General features: G+C 49.9%; 1 protein-coding gene across 1 annotated transcript in view; it reads right to left on the bottom strand.

The window, feature by feature from the left end:
- nbeab (neurobeachin b) overlaps positions 1-19501 on the bottom strand; it is an 87957-nt gene extending 68456 nt beyond the window's left edge. Inside the window, 17 exon segments of the mRNA XM_037268787.1 lie at positions 2-94; positions 321-418; positions 644-706; positions 884-963; positions 3755-3923; positions 4237-4389; positions 4826-4934; positions 5800-5933; positions 6005-6205; positions 6732-6878; positions 7667-7786; positions 7875-8001; positions 9201-9322; positions 9938-10033; positions 10123-10223; positions 10350-10581; positions 18973-19501. Of these exon segments, the coding sequence (XP_037124682.1) occupies positions 2-94; positions 321-418; positions 644-706; positions 884-963; positions 3755-3923; positions 4237-4389; positions 4826-4934; positions 5800-5933; positions 6005-6205; positions 6732-6878; positions 7667-7786; positions 7875-8001; positions 9201-9322; positions 9938-10033; positions 10123-10223; positions 10350-10581; positions 18973-19221 (2294 nt within the window). The 5' untranslated portion in view covers positions 19222-19501.
- Positions 19502-19971: the final 470 nt, after the last annotated feature.

The raw sequence follows: 19971 nt of genomic DNA, 5'->3' as shown, positions 1-19971 counted from the left end.
CTTGTGTCCCAAATGTTTGAGGAAGTAGGCGAGCACTTTGAGGGACTGCACTTGAATGCTTTCGCTCTTGGATGCCAGCAGTTTGTAGATGACCCTGCCGCAAACACAAAAAAAAGGGATGAAAAAATGCCACCTGTCATCAGCGAGTTTGCGTGTGAGATTGCATCAGGCTCGCTTCCATATTGTGAAATCCGTGTGATCATTTGCTTATGAAAAATGCACAAGTCACGTCTGCACACGGTCGGTCGGATGTCTCGGGGCTTCTTTGATGACATCACAGCTTGACTAGGCGGGTCCAACAGCGACAGCGTCAGACTCACCGTATTCCGTTTCTCTGGTCAAAAGCCGGGACCATGGAGGCCGGGTGCTCGGACATGAGGGCCACCACCAGCTGCAAGACGTCGTGGAGGTTCTCATCCTGCGGGGAAAAGTGCACGACGAGGGGCACATCATTCTTTGCAGGCTCGAAGAAGGCCAAACGTCATCCACAGACACAATTTCCAAGACTCCAACGCTCACGTCGAAAGTCTTTCCAGACACGTGAAAGCCGCTCTCGCTAAAATAAAACCTATTTTCCATCAGCGACACCTCCGGCTAGGTGTTAGCCGCCAGCGCGCGAGTGTTACGACAAGCGAAGACGTACTTCATGCATTGTCAACAAATAGTTGAGGATGCTCTGCAGCTCGTCCTCCTTCACACCTCCGTCCTGAAATTAAAAAATAAGCCACATCAATCAAACGCTGACAGTTGATGTTGAGTTGATGTCATGCGAGAGGGAGATATGTTTTGCAAAATTAGCATCATGCTAGCAGCTTTAATATGCTGCCTGTAAGTCAAATATGGCAGGACAAAGGGTGCTTTTATTTTGCAGGCTGAGAGATACCTTCAAGATGAGTTGTTTGAGAAAAAGAAGCAGGAAGGCCCGCAGGGAGATGATTTCTTTCTGGGTCGGTCGTGGACCATCTGTAGCCAGAGCGAGAGAGAGAGCGAGAGAGCGAGAGAAAGACAGAGAGAGAGCGAACGTGAGGTGATGTCGAGCCGCCTGTTTGTTTACGTGGCGGCTGTTCTTATTTTACTCTTGGTTGCTTTTAATGATGTGGAGTGAGCGTTTGAAGTGGCCATAACGAGCTAGTGATGCAGGCCGGGCATTCGGAAGAAGGCCGGCGTACATTTTCCTTGCTTGGCTTCGCCTTGAACTGGAAAATTCGTTTCCTCTTGTGATTAATAATAAAAAAATTAAAAAAAAACATGACTCAACCTCCCAACATCGAGAACATCCTTAACTTGAAGTAAAAAATAAATAAATAAATGAGTCATGTAGCAAAGGCAATCCGTAGGAAGTCTAATTAAAAGCCAATTGGCAATTTGTGTAGACTAAGGTTATTATAGATAAGGAAATCAAACAGAATAACAAAAAGCAAGAACTGGAAAAACAGCGTCGATGAAAGTTTGGAAAGGTTTTTAAAAAAATAACGATAGCTGACCGAACCTGCATTGTCTGTAACTAGCACACGCGGGAACGGAATGACGCTCGTGTAGAAAACGCTTGGCCGTAAAGAGCCAAGGTCACACCTGTCCATCACGGCGGCCCACCGTGTCGTTAACTCCTCGGGTCGTGTCGTGCCATGCAGTGCAGTCCGTCTGCTGCTGCATGTTGCGCGTGCTGCGCCATTTCCATGTTAATTATTGAAATACTGTTTGGCCAATTTCTTTGAGAATAGCACCTGAATGTTAATGAAAACACAAAAGGCAATTGCATAAGGCCTTTGCTCATTTTGGACTAAATGCCATCCGAGTGTGCTCATTAATAAACCAGCAAAAAAATTTACAGAGGTGAAAATGAAGGCGCAGTGGAAAAGCCAGATTCAATCCACACTTTTGGGAGTTTTCCTCCCTGTGAGGCCTCTCGGACGGGTCCACGTTGGCCGTTCATGCGGTGACAGAACCGCACAAATGCTAATCAACGCCGAGGCTCCCCGCGGACCAAGCTAACGCTTAAGCATCCTGACGGTGATTAATCGAGAGCAGGAGAGAAAAAAAAAAAAAAAAAAAGCCGGGCGCCGAGACGCCAGTCTGACGGCGAAGAGCTGATAAGAGCGTTATTAGCGTCCGACTTATTCACAAGCAATTATGTTCAACAGCTCAGTGCGGCTCTTGTTTCTCCCGACGGCAGATTGGACGGAGCGCTTCGCCTCTCCCGAGGGCAGGCGGACTTTATTGGAAAATGATTTATTTCCGTGTGATTAATGCAGTCATCTCCTTGGGTTCATGACGGATGGTGGTTATGATACAGCAGGGACGGAAATCAAGTCTTGCAAAAAAAAAAAAAAAAAGCTAAGCCTTTTGCTCCACGCTTTGAATGAATCAAAAGTAGCGCCATCCGGTGGACAAATTGAAACCAACACATGTTGCATATTAGTAATTGAGCTATTTGTAGATTTCGTCGGGCCGAAACAATAACGGTATCGCTTTGCCGCCATCTGGTGGCAATTTTAGGCAATTACACCTCAATACCTCAACAAATAACCACCGTAATGCTGTGATGTCTCTGCGTGACGTGGGCTCCTTGGCACTTTGGGGATGTCACGCAATCAGTCATGTGCACCTTGCGTTAGGGCAATCCATCAGATTGATCATAATTGAAAGCACGAGCGAGCCTCGGAGCGACATTAGCCCCGGGAGGCGGCAAAGTGGCGCGCCGAGACACAGAGAGTGCGAGAGAGGCGCCGGGAGCGGCGCAAGCGCTTTTCATTGCTCATTAGCGAGCGACGAGGCGGAGGGCGGGCCATCGATCGAGACGGACTGCTTTCGACTGCGAGCGACTCAAAGAGGCCGAAGCGTCTCCGGGAGCAGGCGCGGTAACATAACCGCATGATGTACGGCTTTAATTTGAAAGGACTCAACTATTAAAAAACGGAGGCGGGTCGGCGCTTCCGCGTCTTGGCCGTGCGGCTATAATTGAACACTTCATTACCTGCTCCGCTCCGGCTTTATAAGTGCCTTTGTTTGCTCATTTCTCAGGCGACAATGACGGAGCCGCCAAATGGAGCTGAGGATTTATAGCGCTCGGGTTCCCACACGCGGCAAGACGGACGGACGTTCATTCAAAAGAGCCAGCTACACTGGCGAAAATGCACCCGCGGTCCTCAAAGCGTTGTTGAGTTTTATGAGCTTCAATCACGCACGTCTCCGTTTGTAAAGAATCAGTTGGCATAAGCCCACGCTAAAAAGGTCTCCACCGTTATTAGCGGCGAATCAATTAAAGAAATAAAAGCCTCGACTCCTCCCTGGCACGGCCTGTGGGGATCCATCTTCATCCCGCGCTAGCAGCCGCTAATTTATGCGGAGAAATTACAAGCGAAGCATGCCACTGACAACGCAAGGAAGAAAGGCCTCGCCTCGCCCTGCCCTGCCCCGCCTCGCCTCGCCTCGCCTCGCCGGTGTGACGCCTGTTATGCTATCAGCATCAAAGTCACGACAGGCCGTGTGATAGAGTGCTAATAAAAAAAGGGACCGAAAATGGGAATGGAGAGTTAAAGTGGCAGTTCAAGGACACCTTCACCACACCGCCACTGCTGAACTCATTTGAAACTACACGCGGGCCGATCCCGACATGACACCTTGGCAGGACTGCCTCTTTAGGTGCTGCTCTTTTGGTTAGCAAACAGAGTTCGAATGGGCTCAGCCGTTCAAACGTAAACACGCACGGTAGGATATCATCGTCATCGTGCGCGAGATGCCGAGTCGCTCTCACCGAGCCCCTTGGGGCCGATGCCGCTGGCGTCCGCCGGGTTGACGGCCCAGTAGTAGTACTTGAGTGTGTGCATGAGCCGCAGCACGGTACCGCCTCGCCGGACGGTGCTGGAGATGGTCGCCGTGCCGATGAATTCCGACGACAGGTACGTGTACAGAGACAGCTGGATCTGCGGCGGACACAAGTCGGGAAACGTGAAGAAAACGACGCCGACTTCACTTGGTATTTGACACGCGGGAGACGGCCCGGCGAATCTCGAGGGACCGCGACGGAGCTCAAAGTGCTGGAGCCCACTTCATTAGCTCAATGTTTGTCCCATTTCTCTCCCCTCTGCAGAGCCGAGCGGCGGGCAAAGCCTCCGGACAATTGAGCATTTATTTCCCCTTTCATTTCTTCATGGCGGGTCTCGGCGGCGCCGGCTGCCGCTTTCTGAAGACAAGCGGCGCGAGTGTGCTAATTCCTTTCGAAGCAGGCGGGCTCACCTTGGCGGGGGTGTGGATCCAGATGGCGGCGTTGAACAGGATGTGGTCGCAGAGCTGCTTGAGTAGCGGCGCCCCGTACGGTAGCCCGTCCAGATACTTGGCGAAGGAGAGGAACTGCTCCAGCACCGACCTGCTAATGTGCGTGCGGGACGACTGCGGACGTGGAAAGCGGCAAATAGAAATTGCAATATTATAACTTGCTCAAAATATCACCATTTATTGAATGAACAATTCAACGGCTGGTCGGTAGCAAAAGAATCAAGCCGTGGGAGGTGGGCGAGTTTGACTTTGCAAAGAAGCTTTTCTCACACCTGTTCTCTGCCCTGCTGGGGATCCGACAAAAGCGGGAGAAGAGATAAATGAGGATACGTGAGAAGCCAAGGTGGCGCTTTCATCAGATCTTGAACAGATGGAGTCATACGCCGGGGTGCGAAAGCTGGCAGCGGGTCACAAGCGAGGGGGGGGGCGCTTCTTTGGGGCCCCTGTGTTACTTTGTGTCAAGCTGGCGCTGCGCTAAGTGACAAAGGGGTGCGAGCCTGCCTAACAATAGAATGGGGAAAAAAATAATGAAGACAAATGTTTGAGTTACCTTTTCCAGCAGGTAGCCAATGACCAAAAAGCCCTTCCCGCCCAGCATCTGCTCTTGCATGGCCACCGAGCTCTTCAGCAACTCCACAAGGAAGGCCAGCAGGGTCGCGCTGCCAAAAAAAAGAAGAAAAAATAAATAAATTTCTTCAATCGCTGCCACTTCTCAACACTTCCGAACACACGAAAGAAAAAAAAAGAAAGACAAAAACAAACAGCTTCTGTTCTGAAATGTTGCTGGAGAAGGTCACGGCGTGCGCGAGAAGAGCCGCTAAAGGTCGGCTAAAGGTGCCTCCCCCTTTGTCGCGTTGAAGCCTTTGGCGCGGCGACAGCGCTCCGTAATCGGCTTTGGCCAGCATCCTCCGGTGGCCGCCGCTCAAGTGCGACAACAACAACAAGGATGCAATCACTTCGGCGCAGGCCGGCCCGGAGATGCGCCGCACGCATACAAAGTCGCCAGCCACGAGAGCTTCCGAGTCACTGTTGGCACTACTTTTTCATTTCTTTTTAATGAAGTCCGTTATTACTTCCGCCACGATGACCTTGACTGGAATGTCCGAGTTGCGGTTTGAAGTTACGGCGAATCAGAAAAGTCAAATACGCGGGTAAGCATCTCAGATCTTTTTCACGCCGGGACGGCTCACAGCGGCCCGATCGGCTTTCTCAGGGAATTAACAACTATCCGACATACGTCTACAATTTGATGCCTTTTCTCACAAAGCGAAAGTCTCCGAGGACCCCAACGTTTCTGCTTCAGGCAAATTCCAAGTCGAGATTGCGTTACCATGACGACCAGGGGTGGAGCTAAGGCACTGCGACAAAGCGAGGTTTTCTCTTCCCACTTTTGACAACTTTGCGGCTCGCTGTGACTTAACCCATTCGCTGCCATTGACGGTCAACGATATTAACTGGGTTAAGAAGCGTCATTCGTCAACAAAAATCAGACGCAAAGCATCGATTGCACGCGCACGTTCTCACCACACGGTGGCTTCCGCTTGGCTTTCGCTCGATTGATGGTAGTCCAGCTGAGCGAAGAGCGGGAAGAGAACCTGGATGCCTCCGATGGAGTGGATGGCCCGCTGGATGGAGTGAGTCACCGTGGCTTTGACGTCCTGCAAAACCAAAAAGATGCTGAAGATGGGTGCTTGGTTTCAGCGCGACGTGGCGCACCTGAGTCGGCAACCTGTAGCATGAGCGCGTGGGGCGAGTGCACAAAGATGGAGGAGGCCTTCTCCTTGGGGGAAGACTCCAAGCAGAGCTGGGCGTCGGTGGCCTTGGCGTTGTAGGCCAGGGCGACGGCGCCCGCCAGCTTGCCGTCGTACAAGACGCGCTTGTGATGCTCGGCCAGGTGGATGTCGCTCTCCGACTTGAATTTGAACGTGCTCTGGCGAGGAAACGGAAGCAAACAAGGGTGAAATGAAAATATCGGGTTCCGTGACACGCTCGCAGCATTTAATTAGAAACTTGTATACGAGCGAGTTGACCCAAAAGACAATTTCTGGAGAGCCTGGTGCGGATCACCTCATCAAGACTTTGACAAATTGGAAAAAATGGGAAACAATTTCCACCGCGTGTTGAAATCTTAAATACTTTGACAAGCAAATAAATTATGGAGCTTTTTTTTTTTTTTTCCCCCCCATTCGACGGGACGGAATGGGACGACACGAGCGAGCGACTCGGGCAGCCTGCACCGAAACGCAGTCCCTTTGTGAAAATAATGATGTCATAAGCCGGGGCTGGAAAATACCCACAGGCGTCGCAGCAGTCTGAAGAAAAAAAATAAATAAAATCCTGAGTGCATTGGGCCACTTTGTGTCCTGTTGCCAGAGGCCATGATTGATTGTCGAGGTTTGTCCCTGTGGCGCGATGGATGCTCCGCACCACAGCAGGACAAGACGCGCTCATCGTACCTTGTAGCTCGGACCGAGCTGGTGGACGGCGAAGATCTGCGCCGGATTCAGAGCCTCGCCAAAGACGTAGACGGCTCCCAGCTGGCCGCAGAAGACTCGGTTGGCGTCCGCCGTCTCCGAGGAGCCCAGGAAGCACTTCTCGTAACTCTGCGGAGGAGACGTCCTTTCAAAGTTCGGGGCTTTGACTTTCAACGTCATTTGCCTCCCGAGCGCCTCCGATTTATTCACTCGCGTAGCGACCAAGCGCCGCCAACCTTAGAAAATCATAAATGGTTGAGCTTGATTCCCAAATGGCCCAAAATCCATTTGGACAAATGAGGACTTTTGGGAAGTGGGGAATAAGGCTGCGGCGGTTTGGTCCGGAATGAAACCGGCCGCCTTTCCGACCTCTCGCTCTTCACAATTTCAAACGCCGGCCTTGTCCCGATATACGCTGCTTGCGTCAAAATGCAAATGAGCGATGTTCTCGGATTCTAGTTTGAAAAGCGCCGGCACAGCCTGTCTGATGTGGCTCGAAGTGAAAAGCGGGTTTCATAAACACACATTGCCAAGAGCGAGAGGGGAAAGAAAGAAAAAAATAAATAAAGAAATAAACCCGCCAGCAGCACTCCTCCTTCACACATTAGTGACGTGTGTAGTTAATGGAAGGAGCGGTCCGCCAAGCACGCCGGTCATTTAAGCAATCCGCTGTGCCTGAGAGTGGATCTGTGAAGCTGTTTATTCCTCAGCGACACATGCAAATGGAAATCCCACTTGCCCCAAAATGGGCCATCATCCCTCCCTCCCTCCCTCCCTCAGCCACATCTGTTTAGCAGAGAAATATTCAAGCCTGGGACCCAGAATGGAAGACCTGTTTCTTCAGATTAGAAAAAAGAAGACGCAGGCCCGGGCTATTCGGGGGATGTATATTTAGGAGAGACTAACAGTGCACTTGCATCATTTGTGTTGACGTGCCAGGCCATGTCCCCGTACGAAACCAGTTGGCCGTTGACGTAGCAACGGATCTCGCTGTTCCTCCAGCGGCTGTAGACGTGGACGATGCTGATCATGTACCACTGGGCGACAAAAGAAGCAAAATGATCCAATGTGAGCTGACATTTTGTTGTTGGAGGCGTCAATAAAAAGAGCACAAGTTGCGCTCACCTTCCTGGGCTGGAAATCGTATTTGACGCAGTGCTGGAAACCTTTCCCTTTGGATTTGAGAGATGTGACGATCAGACAGTTGCCGACAAAATGCGCCGAGTAGCCGATGCCTTTGCTGGTGCGGAAGCTGCAAGTGGAAATGGACACCGAGCAGCGTCTTAAGTCTTAAACTTCAATGGAACCGTGCCTTTAGCATAGCCCAGCCAAGCTTAGCATACCATAGTATAGCCTACCCTACCATCGTATAGCCTAGCATAGCAGTCTAGCATAGCAAGCCCTCAGGCATCGTCCTGAGATGACCATCAGGTGAAACGCAGGATTCTCTCTGCTTTGCTCTTTTTTGTTTGTTTATGACTCGCAGCCTCGCACGTATGGCCCCGGTAGCGCCTCACGCTCTTCCTGTGATTACATACCAGCTGAAAAGCAAACCCCGGGCCGGCTTTTGAAGTCAACACGCTTTTGCTGGTGTTGACACGGCCTGCCACCGAGCTGTGAAGATTAGCTTGACATATCTCACACACTCTGCCGCCACCTGAATACATAAAAGCGTCCCCAATATTTCTTCCTTTTATGTCGGCAAAAGCCTCTCCGATGAAAATCTTTGCAACCAAATGTCCGTGATCCAGATGAGTGTCAAGAGCGACCAATGTAGATGCATCAGTCAGGACCAATATTGGAGGACGGAAAAAAACATTGCAAGTCTTTTAATATTCCCCCAACGTGGTGCCCAGGTTTAATACTGCCAGAGAAAAAAAACAACCTTTTCGACCTTGACAAAACACAGCGTGTTCCCCTAATCTACTCGGACGTGAGGTCAGGGAGGTTTCAAACTGGAGGTCTGTGACTGAGCTGCTACGTTTGCGGCCCTCCTGAGAGCAGCGGGAACCAGCTCGAATGGGATGCTCAGGCAATTAGCATGATGGCGGGCAGAAAAAAAGCGCAAGCGGGAGAACAAATATATTGGTCAGGTGGAGCGTGACTCATGAAGATAGAGATTGTATATCTGTCGTGGTGCCAGCAAATGACTCAAATATTACTTTGATCATTCAAACCTCTAAATATTCTATAAAAACGGAACGATTATGGTTGTGCTTTTTTTCCCAATCCATCAATCAAGTGACAAAAAAAGAGATTAATCAAGTCTCAAATTGGTTATTAGTTACAGCCCTAATTGTCTGTCTACATGTGTTCCTCCACCGTTTGTGTTCAAATAGCCATTGCTTCTAAAACTGCAACTCTTGATGCGAACCGTTTTGCATTGTTTGTTAGCATGAAGCTAAGCAGACTTTGCCAGGGCCCCCCTCCCCCTTGGTTGTGTGTGCTTACCAGTAGAGATAGGGCTTGTCCTTATCCACGTTGATGTTGCTCAAGGGATCCATCCTGAACCAGGTGTTGAACGTGAAGCCGTTCTGGTAAGGCCACTTGGCGATGGGAGGTAAAGCGATGGCCTGCGGAGAAGACCACCGACTCATTACGCCGCCGCGTAGCCTCACGCGCGCACACAAAATTTGTCTTAGCAAATTAGCTTCAGCGCCTTGCTCAAGGACATTCGGACATGGCGTCGGGGATCCAACGTGCACCCTTAGAATTGTGAGACCAGCACTCTTCCCCTGATCCACTGCGCCGTTTTACGGCTATGCAAATGTGCCAAATGTTTGCTTAGCTCATAAACATTCATCTTCCGCCCCTGAGCTCGTTTTCAGAAATAAATATCACCTGACTCGGTGCTAGGAATTCAGCTCCTGCTAAATATGTATTAAGTGTTGGACTTTTTTAAATAAATCTAACCCTTGCTGGCGCTGTTTGCGCGCCAAGCTTTATTTATTATTCATACAACAAACAACTTGCAGAGCGCTAAATGCTGCATAATAAATAGCTGCGATTTAGTGGTTTGCTTTTAGAAAACCGCCGCGAAACGAGATTTTTCTTGGATGGTGCATGGAAATTAGCACGTTTGTGTTTGGGAAAATTGGAAAGAAAAAGGGAGGATTTTCTCTTGATGAGTGCGAGGGAGAAACAAATAAACGCGCGGCGCAGGACTGAAAGAGCGGGCGGCGACTTACAGCAGCGCTGCGGCCGGGGAAGTTGAAGAAGGCGTCGGGTCCGTGCGGGTGGGGCATGTGGTTGAGCGCGGTCAGCATTTTCAGCGCATGCCTGGGCTGCGGAGAGAGAGGAAGTAGACGGCAGTTGGTCGGGCGGCTCGGCTCGGCTCGGCTCGACCGGGCCGGCTCGTCTTGACTTGACTCACCCAGAGGTCGCCTTCTCCTTGGAGCATGCTGAAGAGGAGCTTGACCTCGTGCACCGTGATGCTGTAGCTGGCCAGCACGCCCAGCATGTCCACCAGCAGGTCTTCAATAAAGCAAAAGCGTCCAATCACAACAAAGGCAAGCATGCCTTGCTTGGGCTCTTTTTTTGGTTGTCTTTTTGAATCTTGCGCCTGACACTTTTGTAGCAATTGCACAGGTGTGACCGTACCTGCAATCATGTCGTCGGCCGAGCCGATCCGGAGCAGCAGCCGGCGGATGAGGCCCACCTCGCTGCTCATCTGCAGGTTGCGCACGCTCTTGCGGAGCATGGCGCCGAGCATGCTCCAGATTTCCGCCTGGCAGGCGACGTCGCAGCGCTCCAGCACAGCCGGCAGGCAGCCGATGCCGGCGGCGTCTTGGATGATGAAGTTGCTTTCCAAATCGAACTCGCCGCCCACCAACTGCGCCAACCACATTTGAGACGTGAGCGCACTCGCCGTTGCCTTTAATCACCCCGTCGCTCGATGGTCATGTGAACAACCTGAATTTCCACCACGTCTTCCTTTTAAATCAATTCAGCCCGGTGAAATCGATTTGGGGTGGGACATTGGATAATTGACAATAACCGCCGCAAGCATGCGTACGGGATTCCATCTGCCTGAAGTGAGGAGGGTCATCATCACTTTGCCTTCTAAAAGCTTTCATCACAATTTAATCATGTGTGAAAATAAAATAGCCTCTTCTTTAATGAAAAGTGGCGCTGCCGCACCACCCCCCCCTCTCCCTTTTAGTCACAAATAATCGGTAAGAAAGTCGCAAACAACAAATCAATAACGCAGTGCATCAAGTTCAACAAGCATGAAATTAGCCCAGGCGAGGAAGCATATGCTCCGTGCGCGTGCATGCGTGCGTGTTTGGGGATGGATAGACGGCTGCTCTGAGAGCAGCATCCGAGCGTCCAGGTGGAAAATGGGCCTGAGCGCATCACGGTGATTGACAGCCCATGTCATCGCTGGGATGAAAATGGACACGACGAGTTGAAGGAGACGGTGAGCTGAGCATCATCCAGCCAGAGTTGGGACCAAACGCTTCGGAGAACGCAGGCAGGGCACCTTTCAGACCCTTTCAACTATTTTGGAACTTTTATACTATTTTTGCTGTGGTCTTATTTTCGGAATTCTTTTAAAAAATACATTTTTGAATTCAAATTTTCCACCTTTTTGGATTGCCTAATATTTGCTTCTTTTCTTGGTAGATGATATTATGTATGATTATTATATTTTTTCCCCGAATAATTGTATTTGTCTAATATTTGTGTATTTTTGGGCCAGTTTTTTCCCAGTTTTCTGTCCACGATACATATATATCTGATCACGTGTAGTTTTTACAAGGTTAGCTTGAACCGGGAAAATGTAAGCGTTGCTATTCCAATCTGTAATTACTCAGAGACTCCAACATCCTCTGTTTTTTTTTTCCCACCGTTATTTTAAGAAGAAAGCTTACGAGGGTGCTTTATTCCAAAGGCACAAAAAGAAAGCCGCTTGTATTTGCAGTTAAACAATGAAAAGGCGTAGACGGCAAGCTAATGAGGTGGCGGGCGGGCGGGCGGGCGCTCACGTGCACGCCCGAGCCGCATTTGAGGAAAGAATCAGGGCACATGCAGCAGAGGAGCCCGAGACAAATCCATCCTCAAACACAGTCGGCCAGTTAACTGCTGCGGCAAATAACGAGAGCGGGCCTAAGCCGATCATCTGCATGCCAAAAAAAAAAAAGAAAAAAAAAAGCAGCCCCCAAAAAATGTCCACGTCCACCTTGCGCATTGGCATGCTGTCAGACAGCCGGAATAAATTGGGCCTTCTCATCTTTTGAGCCTGGGAAGCCACGCTAGTTCAGCTAGGTAGCTGCCGGCCCGATGATGCGCCGGGTATTGAGGTCACACAAAACTTGACACATATATATGTAACCAATTTACATTTACATTTATATTGAATTGCAAATCAAATTTAGGAAAAAAAGAGAATGATTTAATCGAATGCGTCATGGCACATGGGTTTGCATCAGGTCTACAGATGGCATCAGAATAGTCATGTAGCTTTCTCATCAAGATGTTTTGGATGCGTTCCATTTTCAGGCACAATTCAGAAAGTCTCGACGGCGTCCCAGGCAGCTACAGGTATTTGCGGACAGCCTTGCGGGTAACTTATCGGATTTCAATTAAGCGACTCCGGCTCGGATTAGCAAGGAGCTCAGAAGCCGCGTGGAATCATTTGCAAAGGAGCATCGACAGCGGGGGAAGGGATTTTGCAACCGGGCGGCCGCAAACTAATGGGACGTTAATTGGTCTCGGTTGGGCTCACGCTGCCCGATTCAAACTGGAGTGACTTGATTGACAGTCCGACGATTGGAGCGCTCCTGTGGTGCTATTTACATGCGTCTTGGCCGTTAGTGCGTGAGGGTCGTTTCACGCGAATGCAAACAAACAAGAAAAATCGGCTGAAGGCATTCGTTTGGGATTAGCCGCTTGGACCCGTAGTATCAAATCCAGCCTTAGAAAGTCAACAAAATCCATTATTCAAAAGCCCTGCAAAACACAACAAGGCCAATGCAAAAAGTGTTTCTTTCAAAACAAACTTCTGCGATGACGAAATTAGCCACTTCTGATCAGGCCGTGGCTGAAGGCTAGCCGTCGCCATGGCGACCTGTTGCAACGCCGGGCTTCCCAAGTGAGGTCATGTCTCGGTTTAACATGACTGATGTCTTATTGGGGAAAACAGCAGGACGGGTTCAAGTATCGCAGAGGAAGAGTCCATTAGGAGCGCCGCAAATGTTTCCCTGAGCGACGTTTGAACTCGAGATGAGACTTGTCACACTTCTAAATGGCCACCTGACAAAAGAGGCAACAAGGAAGGCGAATTGAAATCGGAATCGCTTCATGAACATTGCAAAACATACAATATGCTCTAGTCTAGTTTTCCCCGTTGAAATGAATCCAATCGGAACAGCACCTTTTTTTTTTTTTCAACAACTGCGACGTTCCTTCGCTTAAAAACAAATTTAGGTTTGCAAAACAAAAGAAAAAAAATGAAACAAATAAGCAACAGCTTGCACGTTTTTTCGACTCATAAGTCAAGGTGAGGCTCCGACTTATGAAAATGGAAAGAGCACAGGCGAGAAGCTTTACGACTCCACGGGGAGTTCAGATTGGAATGCGCGCTATCTCCATCCAACACAACAAAGCCGAAGCAGACGAACGCGAGCGCCCGCCGGCGAGTCTTTATCGTGCGTTCACCTTGCAGCAACTCGGGCAACACATTTGTTATGATGTCAGAGGCGAGAAGAAAAACAAAAATGGGATTAACAACTGGGAAGACTTTTGTTGGAAACGCTCTTGTGCTGCGGGTGACTTTTGTGATTTGCGCTCGCTTCCAAAGTCACGGCGCTCCATTTTTTGCATTGGAAAACGACATATTCCACCGACGACGACGTCGTGAGCTCCCCAGCTAGCAAACGGCTAACCTGAGCCAACGAGCGACAAGCGCCGTCTGACGCCCAAGTCACTCACCGGGCCCCGCCCGCACGGATGATTTGAAACAGCACGTCTCCCATATTGCTAGCAAGGTCATCAACTGGAGAGCGAATATGAAATTAGCGCTCCGCTTCCTTGTTCATAAATTTCCTCCAATCAGACAGTCACCTTGAGAGGCTGCGCCGCTTCCTGACGTTGGGCCTCAACTGCTGTTTTAATCCCATTATGCCGAGCAAACATCTCGCGCTGTCCATCTGTGGACGCAGAGGCAATAACGCAAGCACTTGCCAGCTAATTAGCTCCGGAGCATACCGGGTAACGCTGCTGTTAAACCGGTGACCTTGACGTCAATCTCGTTTGTCTCGCACCTCACGACGAGTCAGAAGACAAAGGCCGATGGCAAGTTGCCGTCTTGGACAATGCGACGTTCTTTACTGGTCGGCTGAAGAAAAAGGGATGATTTTCAGGTGAAGTCAGACCGCGGAGCAAAAGGGCCAAACAAAAGCCACCTTTAGCGTGTAGCAGCCACCAAATTGCTTGATCGCAATGGAAGAAATGAAAAGCGCAAAGGAAGCTTGTGTAGCTTTGTTTGCCGGTCAGCCTCTCTCTCAGGATTCGCTCGTGTTTACAGTGAGAAGATGACAAAAAAAGAAAATGAATGATTGAAACCCCGCCAGCCTGGGGAAGGTTTGATACACGCTCGGCAGACATTCAAAGCAAAAGAAAAAAAAACAGACGCGCCGTCTCAAAGGCAACAAAAACAAATGGCGTTGCTTAGAGAAGGCAGCAAATGCAAGAATGGTGAAAAGTGACTTTTGGGAAGATCCTAAGCAACATGGGAAGACAGAGCCAAGCGCCGTCGTCTGAAAATCAATGCAAAACCTCGGACCCGTTTGGACCGGATACCAACACGACGGACGGACGGACAGCTGCGGTGCACCAAGCAATGTATCAGCGGCGCAGACTGGAGGCGAGTCGTTTCATCAAAGTGCCACCCGGCGTGTGTATGCGCGATTGTGACTGATGGCTCGCTTATGCTCTTACTTGGTCTACTGTGTAATTACTTGCATCAACACAACCTGTCAGGCTCAATCTGCCGAGCACCGCAAGCAGAATGCAGCTTGCGTCGAGCGGGCCAAACGTCAACAAAGCAATCGGTGTCGTTCACGCCAACACACACGCACACACACACACACACACACCAAGAGGCGCAGCTACGCCAGACGGTGTTACAGGCTGCTAAAGCAACACTGCGGGGCACAAGCACACTTAGCCAGCCGGCTAGCTAGCTAGCTAGCCAATAGGACGGATTTCTTCAATGCTTGGGGAAATGTGTCTTCATAAGGTTAGGGTTAAACGCTAATTTACATGTTGCTTTCAGTCAGAAATTTAAAGAGTTGCTTCAATTTTGTGAGGAAGACAAACGGGAAAGGAAACGCTGTCGGCTCTGCCTTCAAGGAAGAATAGTCAATGGAGAGGGTGGGATGTTGTACTTTGATCGTCACGGTGGAGTTCTAAATCAGATGAGAGGGAGCACCGGCGGCGGACAAGACGGCCGAGAACCGAGCGCTTGCCGAGAGGAACAAAGGATGACGGAATTCCTCCTGAGTGACAGGGCGGCCGGCTAATCGAGGCTTGAAATTGCCACCATTGTGGTCGCTAATGTTGAGATTGTGGCATCTGTTTCAAGCTAATGTGTCATTTGTGCAACAGCTCATTTTTTCGGTTGTAAAATGACAGTTTCCTTGGAAACAATGCGACTGCGGTAAATTGGCCCCAGCAGGTACTTGTGCGTCTCCCGCAGCCTTACAAAGCACATGTTTGGATAGCGAGGGAGTCTCAAACGCCGAGGCCGACGCGCTGGATAGGCTCCAGCTTCCCCCGCCCGGAATAAACACGAGATAATAACTGGGCGGACGGATGATAGAGCCCGACGCCGGCCGAGCGCAAATGTTTAGTGAACAGTAGCGCGTGTGGAGTGTGCTCGGAATACCGGGCGGCCTCTTAACACCTCTAAGAAGCACCCGCGCCGCTGATACCAATCAGTTTTTTTCCCCTACCACACGGCAATCATACGGCTGAGCGCAGGAACACGAGCGCGCCGTCCACCGAGCAGTTAAGCGCCACCGGTGGAGAATGGCCTGTAAAAGATGCGCTTGCCTCCCTCCGCTCACAAGAGTCTTTCTGCAGATCCTTAGCAACGCTTAGCAACGGGCTACTTTGTGTCAAGAGCTGTTATTTATTCAGTAATTGAGAACTCTTGAAGCAAATGAGAAGGTGGTCATCTGGGTCCTGGCATAAAAGTCAATCAATCAACGCAAGCGTCGCCCAATGAAAGCAAGTCTGGCAATCTCGCGCTTACTTATTCATTCGCCTATTCATGATTTCAAAGTTGCGTCGTTGGTCCTTGCACGTGCACTTTTGTTTTTCATAATGAAGTCATTTTCTTTTGAAGGTTAATGTCGTAAGATGAAACTTGACCCAAGTGATATCGCAAACGATTGGTAGAAATGGGTTCATTGCAGCAAGGAGATTTTACAAAACGAGGTCTGACATTCCTCGGCCGGTTCGAACGCTGCAAAAAAAGGCGAGCAGCTCAATAGTGCGTGCGTCCGCATTGGAGATTCCGCACCATCACTCGGAGGCAAGAAGCCTGCTTTTGAACAATCTCCGCAGCTTTTCATCTCCACTAACACGCTGCATTTTTCACGGCGGGGACGCTTGGGCGCCGCCGTCCCGAGCCGTGTTCCGCGTAGGCCGACTAATTCCATGCCGAATGGTCTTGGCGAGAACTCTAATCCTCCGCGGCTCTCCAGCCAGATGTTCCTTTCAGAGTGGCGCGACTAATAGCCTGATTAGCCCGAGACGCAGATTTAGCATCTTGCCGCTTACAATCTGGCCTCCGTACGCAAACATAAAGTGACGGCACACGTTTACAGAGCTAAATGGCGCATTCGGAGCACAGCCAAGAGCCGCTAAATCGAAGCGGACGCTACACTCGTTGTCAGAGATGAAACGCCAGAAAGTTAGCGTGGCCAAAATGACGATTAATTATCGGGAGTATCTCCATATTAAAAAAAAAAAAAAAAGATGATTCACAAATACACTCCTTACGTAGACATACACCCTATAGCCGTTCTGTCAAAGAGCACGGCCGCCGTACTCTCTAATCCTGCATTCACAGCGCACATCCCGCACACTTGATTTGTTTTTAACTCCCAAGGGTCAAATGCGACATCTTGATTCATTTAAGTCGTGGAGGCAATGAGCCTTCTTGGACCAACTGCGCGCAAGTCAGGGACACTCGTCGGGTTTCATCTATTTCGGCATCGGCGTGTCGCTACGGCGACCGGCTGGCTGGCTGTCACGCCGCCGCTCGGCCCGACGGCATACGCGGCTCATCTCCATACAAATGAGCACCCGCGTCGCATGCCGGGCTTTTCCCGTTTGCCGGGACGGCGAGATGAAGACAAAGAATCCAATCGAGGCATTGGTGGAGTGCCAGGAACAGATTCAAGCCGCTCGGAGATGAGCAAAGTTAGCGAGGGACGACGGCTCCGAGAACATCTCACGGCCCGGCAAAGTCAAACTCGAGGTGCCCGTTTCAACAGGTTGTCTGGAACGGAAAGAAATATTATTGCAAGAAAGTCACAGACGCGTTCTAATTAGACGGGAAATGGAGCCGCCAGATAAATTGCGTTCACGCGGGTCATCAATCAACAGGCCCTCCCGAGTCAACGGCTGACGCCATGCTCGCAAACCCAAGATATTTCATCAACTTCATTCCGTGACCTGGTGGGTGTCACAATCACAATTCTAACGCGAATGAAATTCCCCAGGCAAAAATCAAAACATTAGCTACACTCGCACAACCCAAAGAAAGAAGAATGTAACAATAAAATTCATAAAGGCTTTTCACCAAACTGCTCGAGTTTGCCTCGGCTTCATTTTCCGTTGTTAGCACGCCGCTGCTAATCTCAGAGACATTAAGGAGAGGATTGCAATTTGAAACGGTATTACGAACCGTCTGAAATATTCTGACGCTTTATTGGTAAAGCGCTAAATCCCGAGCTGCGCCGGTCGTAAACATTTGCCCGGCGACCTAAGAAGAGAAATATCCGAGAAAAGCTATTAGGCGGCACCGTGAACGTTCCTCCGGGCGATGGAGGACGTACGGTCCCAGGAAGAGAAGAATTAGACCTCGCTGACACGCAGGAAATGGACAACGCAGGCCTTTGCTCCGCTTTTAAAAGAGATGGGGCGAAAAAAAGGAAGAAACGCTGCACGTCTGTTATCAGTTGCTGCACTCTGGGATTTAATCAAGCAGCATTTCCATTTGAAAGAAAAATCACCAAATGGAGAGGAATAATCAAGAGCGCCGGGAAAAAAGTTTAGGCCCGTGTCCCTGCAATGCTATGATTGCTAGCTAGCTAGCACGTTACCATGGGAATGGGATGAGGGCAATCAAGGCGTGGAAAAGCAAAGAGCTTCCGAAATGACTTTGAGAAGGCAAAGACGCAGGCGTGACGACGCTGGTGCAACGCAAGCGGTCCAGCACGCTTGGAAATTCAAACACCACGTGAGAGCCTTGCGGATAAATTCACAATCTTTCATCTCGACAATCCACGAGGAATTGAATCTGATGGGAAGGAAGTTGCGGCTTGGAAAGGCATCGCAGCCCAGCACTGTAGAAAAGCCAGCTCCAATTCTCATATTTGAAGATATTGATAGTTTTGACCTATTGGGAACTGACTGCACAAAGAATTTGCCAGCTAGCTGAAGATGTCCAATTAGTTCTTTTTACATCACCAAAGGCTTTTTTGGAAAAACTGCACTTTTGGATTCAGCATGCGGATTTTTGTTTTTGAATCGCCATAAAAATCGAACTTTGATTTTTTTCAAATTGTTCCTCTGTGAAAGATTAAATTGAGATGGGATTGTCAATATTCGGTATAGGGTGAAAACTTTTTGTGACTTTGGTTAGTGCTGTGCCGGGACAAGTCATCTTCATCACTCGTATCTCAAAGCACCACTGTAGTAAAATAACAATCTTGGTAAAAAGGTTGGGAATCAGTGTGGTGTATAAAAAAAAAATCTGTTGCTGTCATAACTCATTTCAAGGGCAGCTGGCAAGCAGAAAGTTGTGTTCAACTTGGAAACTATCTCCCTCCCTCCATCAATCAACTCTGCTATACAACTACTTCATATTTACTCTTGGTACATTTCAAATCAAATGTTAAGATGCCAACGTGCCGCTCGACTGTCGTCATAATTAAAAACATTCATTTACATTTACAGCCAGCCAAAGAAAAACCAATTTACTCACCAAATTGAGCACCGTTTCCACGATGTCCCGGTTGCTGACCTCTCCGGCTTGAATGAGTCCGCTGAGAACCGCAAATTTGGTTTGAATATCTCGGATGGGAACCGACGGGTCGATGATGCCCGCCGGCAGCATGACGGAATTCGCGTCGCCGCCGCCGCCGGACATGGCCGTCTTCTCCGCTTCGGCCGTGCGTTTCCCGCCGTCACCTAGCGGAGGCGGTCGCTCCGTAATGGGCATGGAGCCAGGCATGGTCCCCGCCGGTGTCTCTCCCTCGCTCTCTCTCTCTCTCGCTCTCGCTCCTTCCTCCTCGTCCTTCTCTTCCTCGCTGGTGGTGGCGGCGTCCGCTCCGAGCGAGCTCCGAATGTCCGAACCTGGTCGCGAGCCGAGCTCCAGAGAGCGGCACCGAGGAAAGAAAGCGCAGAAAAAGCCGGGGCGAACACAACCCCCGGTCCGGTCCGGTCGGTCAACAGCGTCCCAGCTGGTGCCGGTCCGTGAACTAACCTGCACTGTGTTCCATTCCGCTCAGCTGTGCGCGCGTGCACGCAGTCTGGCGCGCGCGCGTGTGTTCCATCCTCCTCATCTTGGACGCCTGAGCCGTTTTCAGCGCCACCCATTGGCAGCTTTTCCTGCTTATCGATTTTTGACAAAGCGCCTATATATGGATCAATATCTTGAAAAGAACGAACTTGGCATTAAAAAGCTGCGGCGCTTATTTCCTATATTTGTCTTGACGCACTCTGTCCCATCACTATTTCAATGAATCTGCCTCGTCTACTTGCTTCTCTTTTAGGGGCTAGCCAAAGTACAAACTCCCCTCCGACTAAAATGGACGACTTCCTGTTCAATTTCGACCAAGGGTGCTTTCATCAAACGACGCATCACAGAAAATCTCTCAAAGCAGCAGTCTCGCAAGGCGCTAAGCCAAATCCTATTTTTGGAGCAACCAAATATTAAAGTCACCTCTCAGGTGGACATGGAGCCAGTCCATGTTGCCGCGTG

Source organism: Syngnathus acus, chromosome 13 (assembly GCF_901709675.1).
Source record: "Syngnathus acus chromosome 13, fSynAcu1.2, whole genome shotgun sequence".
Taxonomy (NCBI): domain Eukaryota; kingdom Metazoa; phylum Chordata; class Actinopteri; order Syngnathiformes; family Syngnathidae; genus Syngnathus; species Syngnathus acus.
The sequence above is the reverse complement of the archived record's forward strand: the minus strand, read 5'-3'. Positions and strand labels throughout refer to the sequence as shown.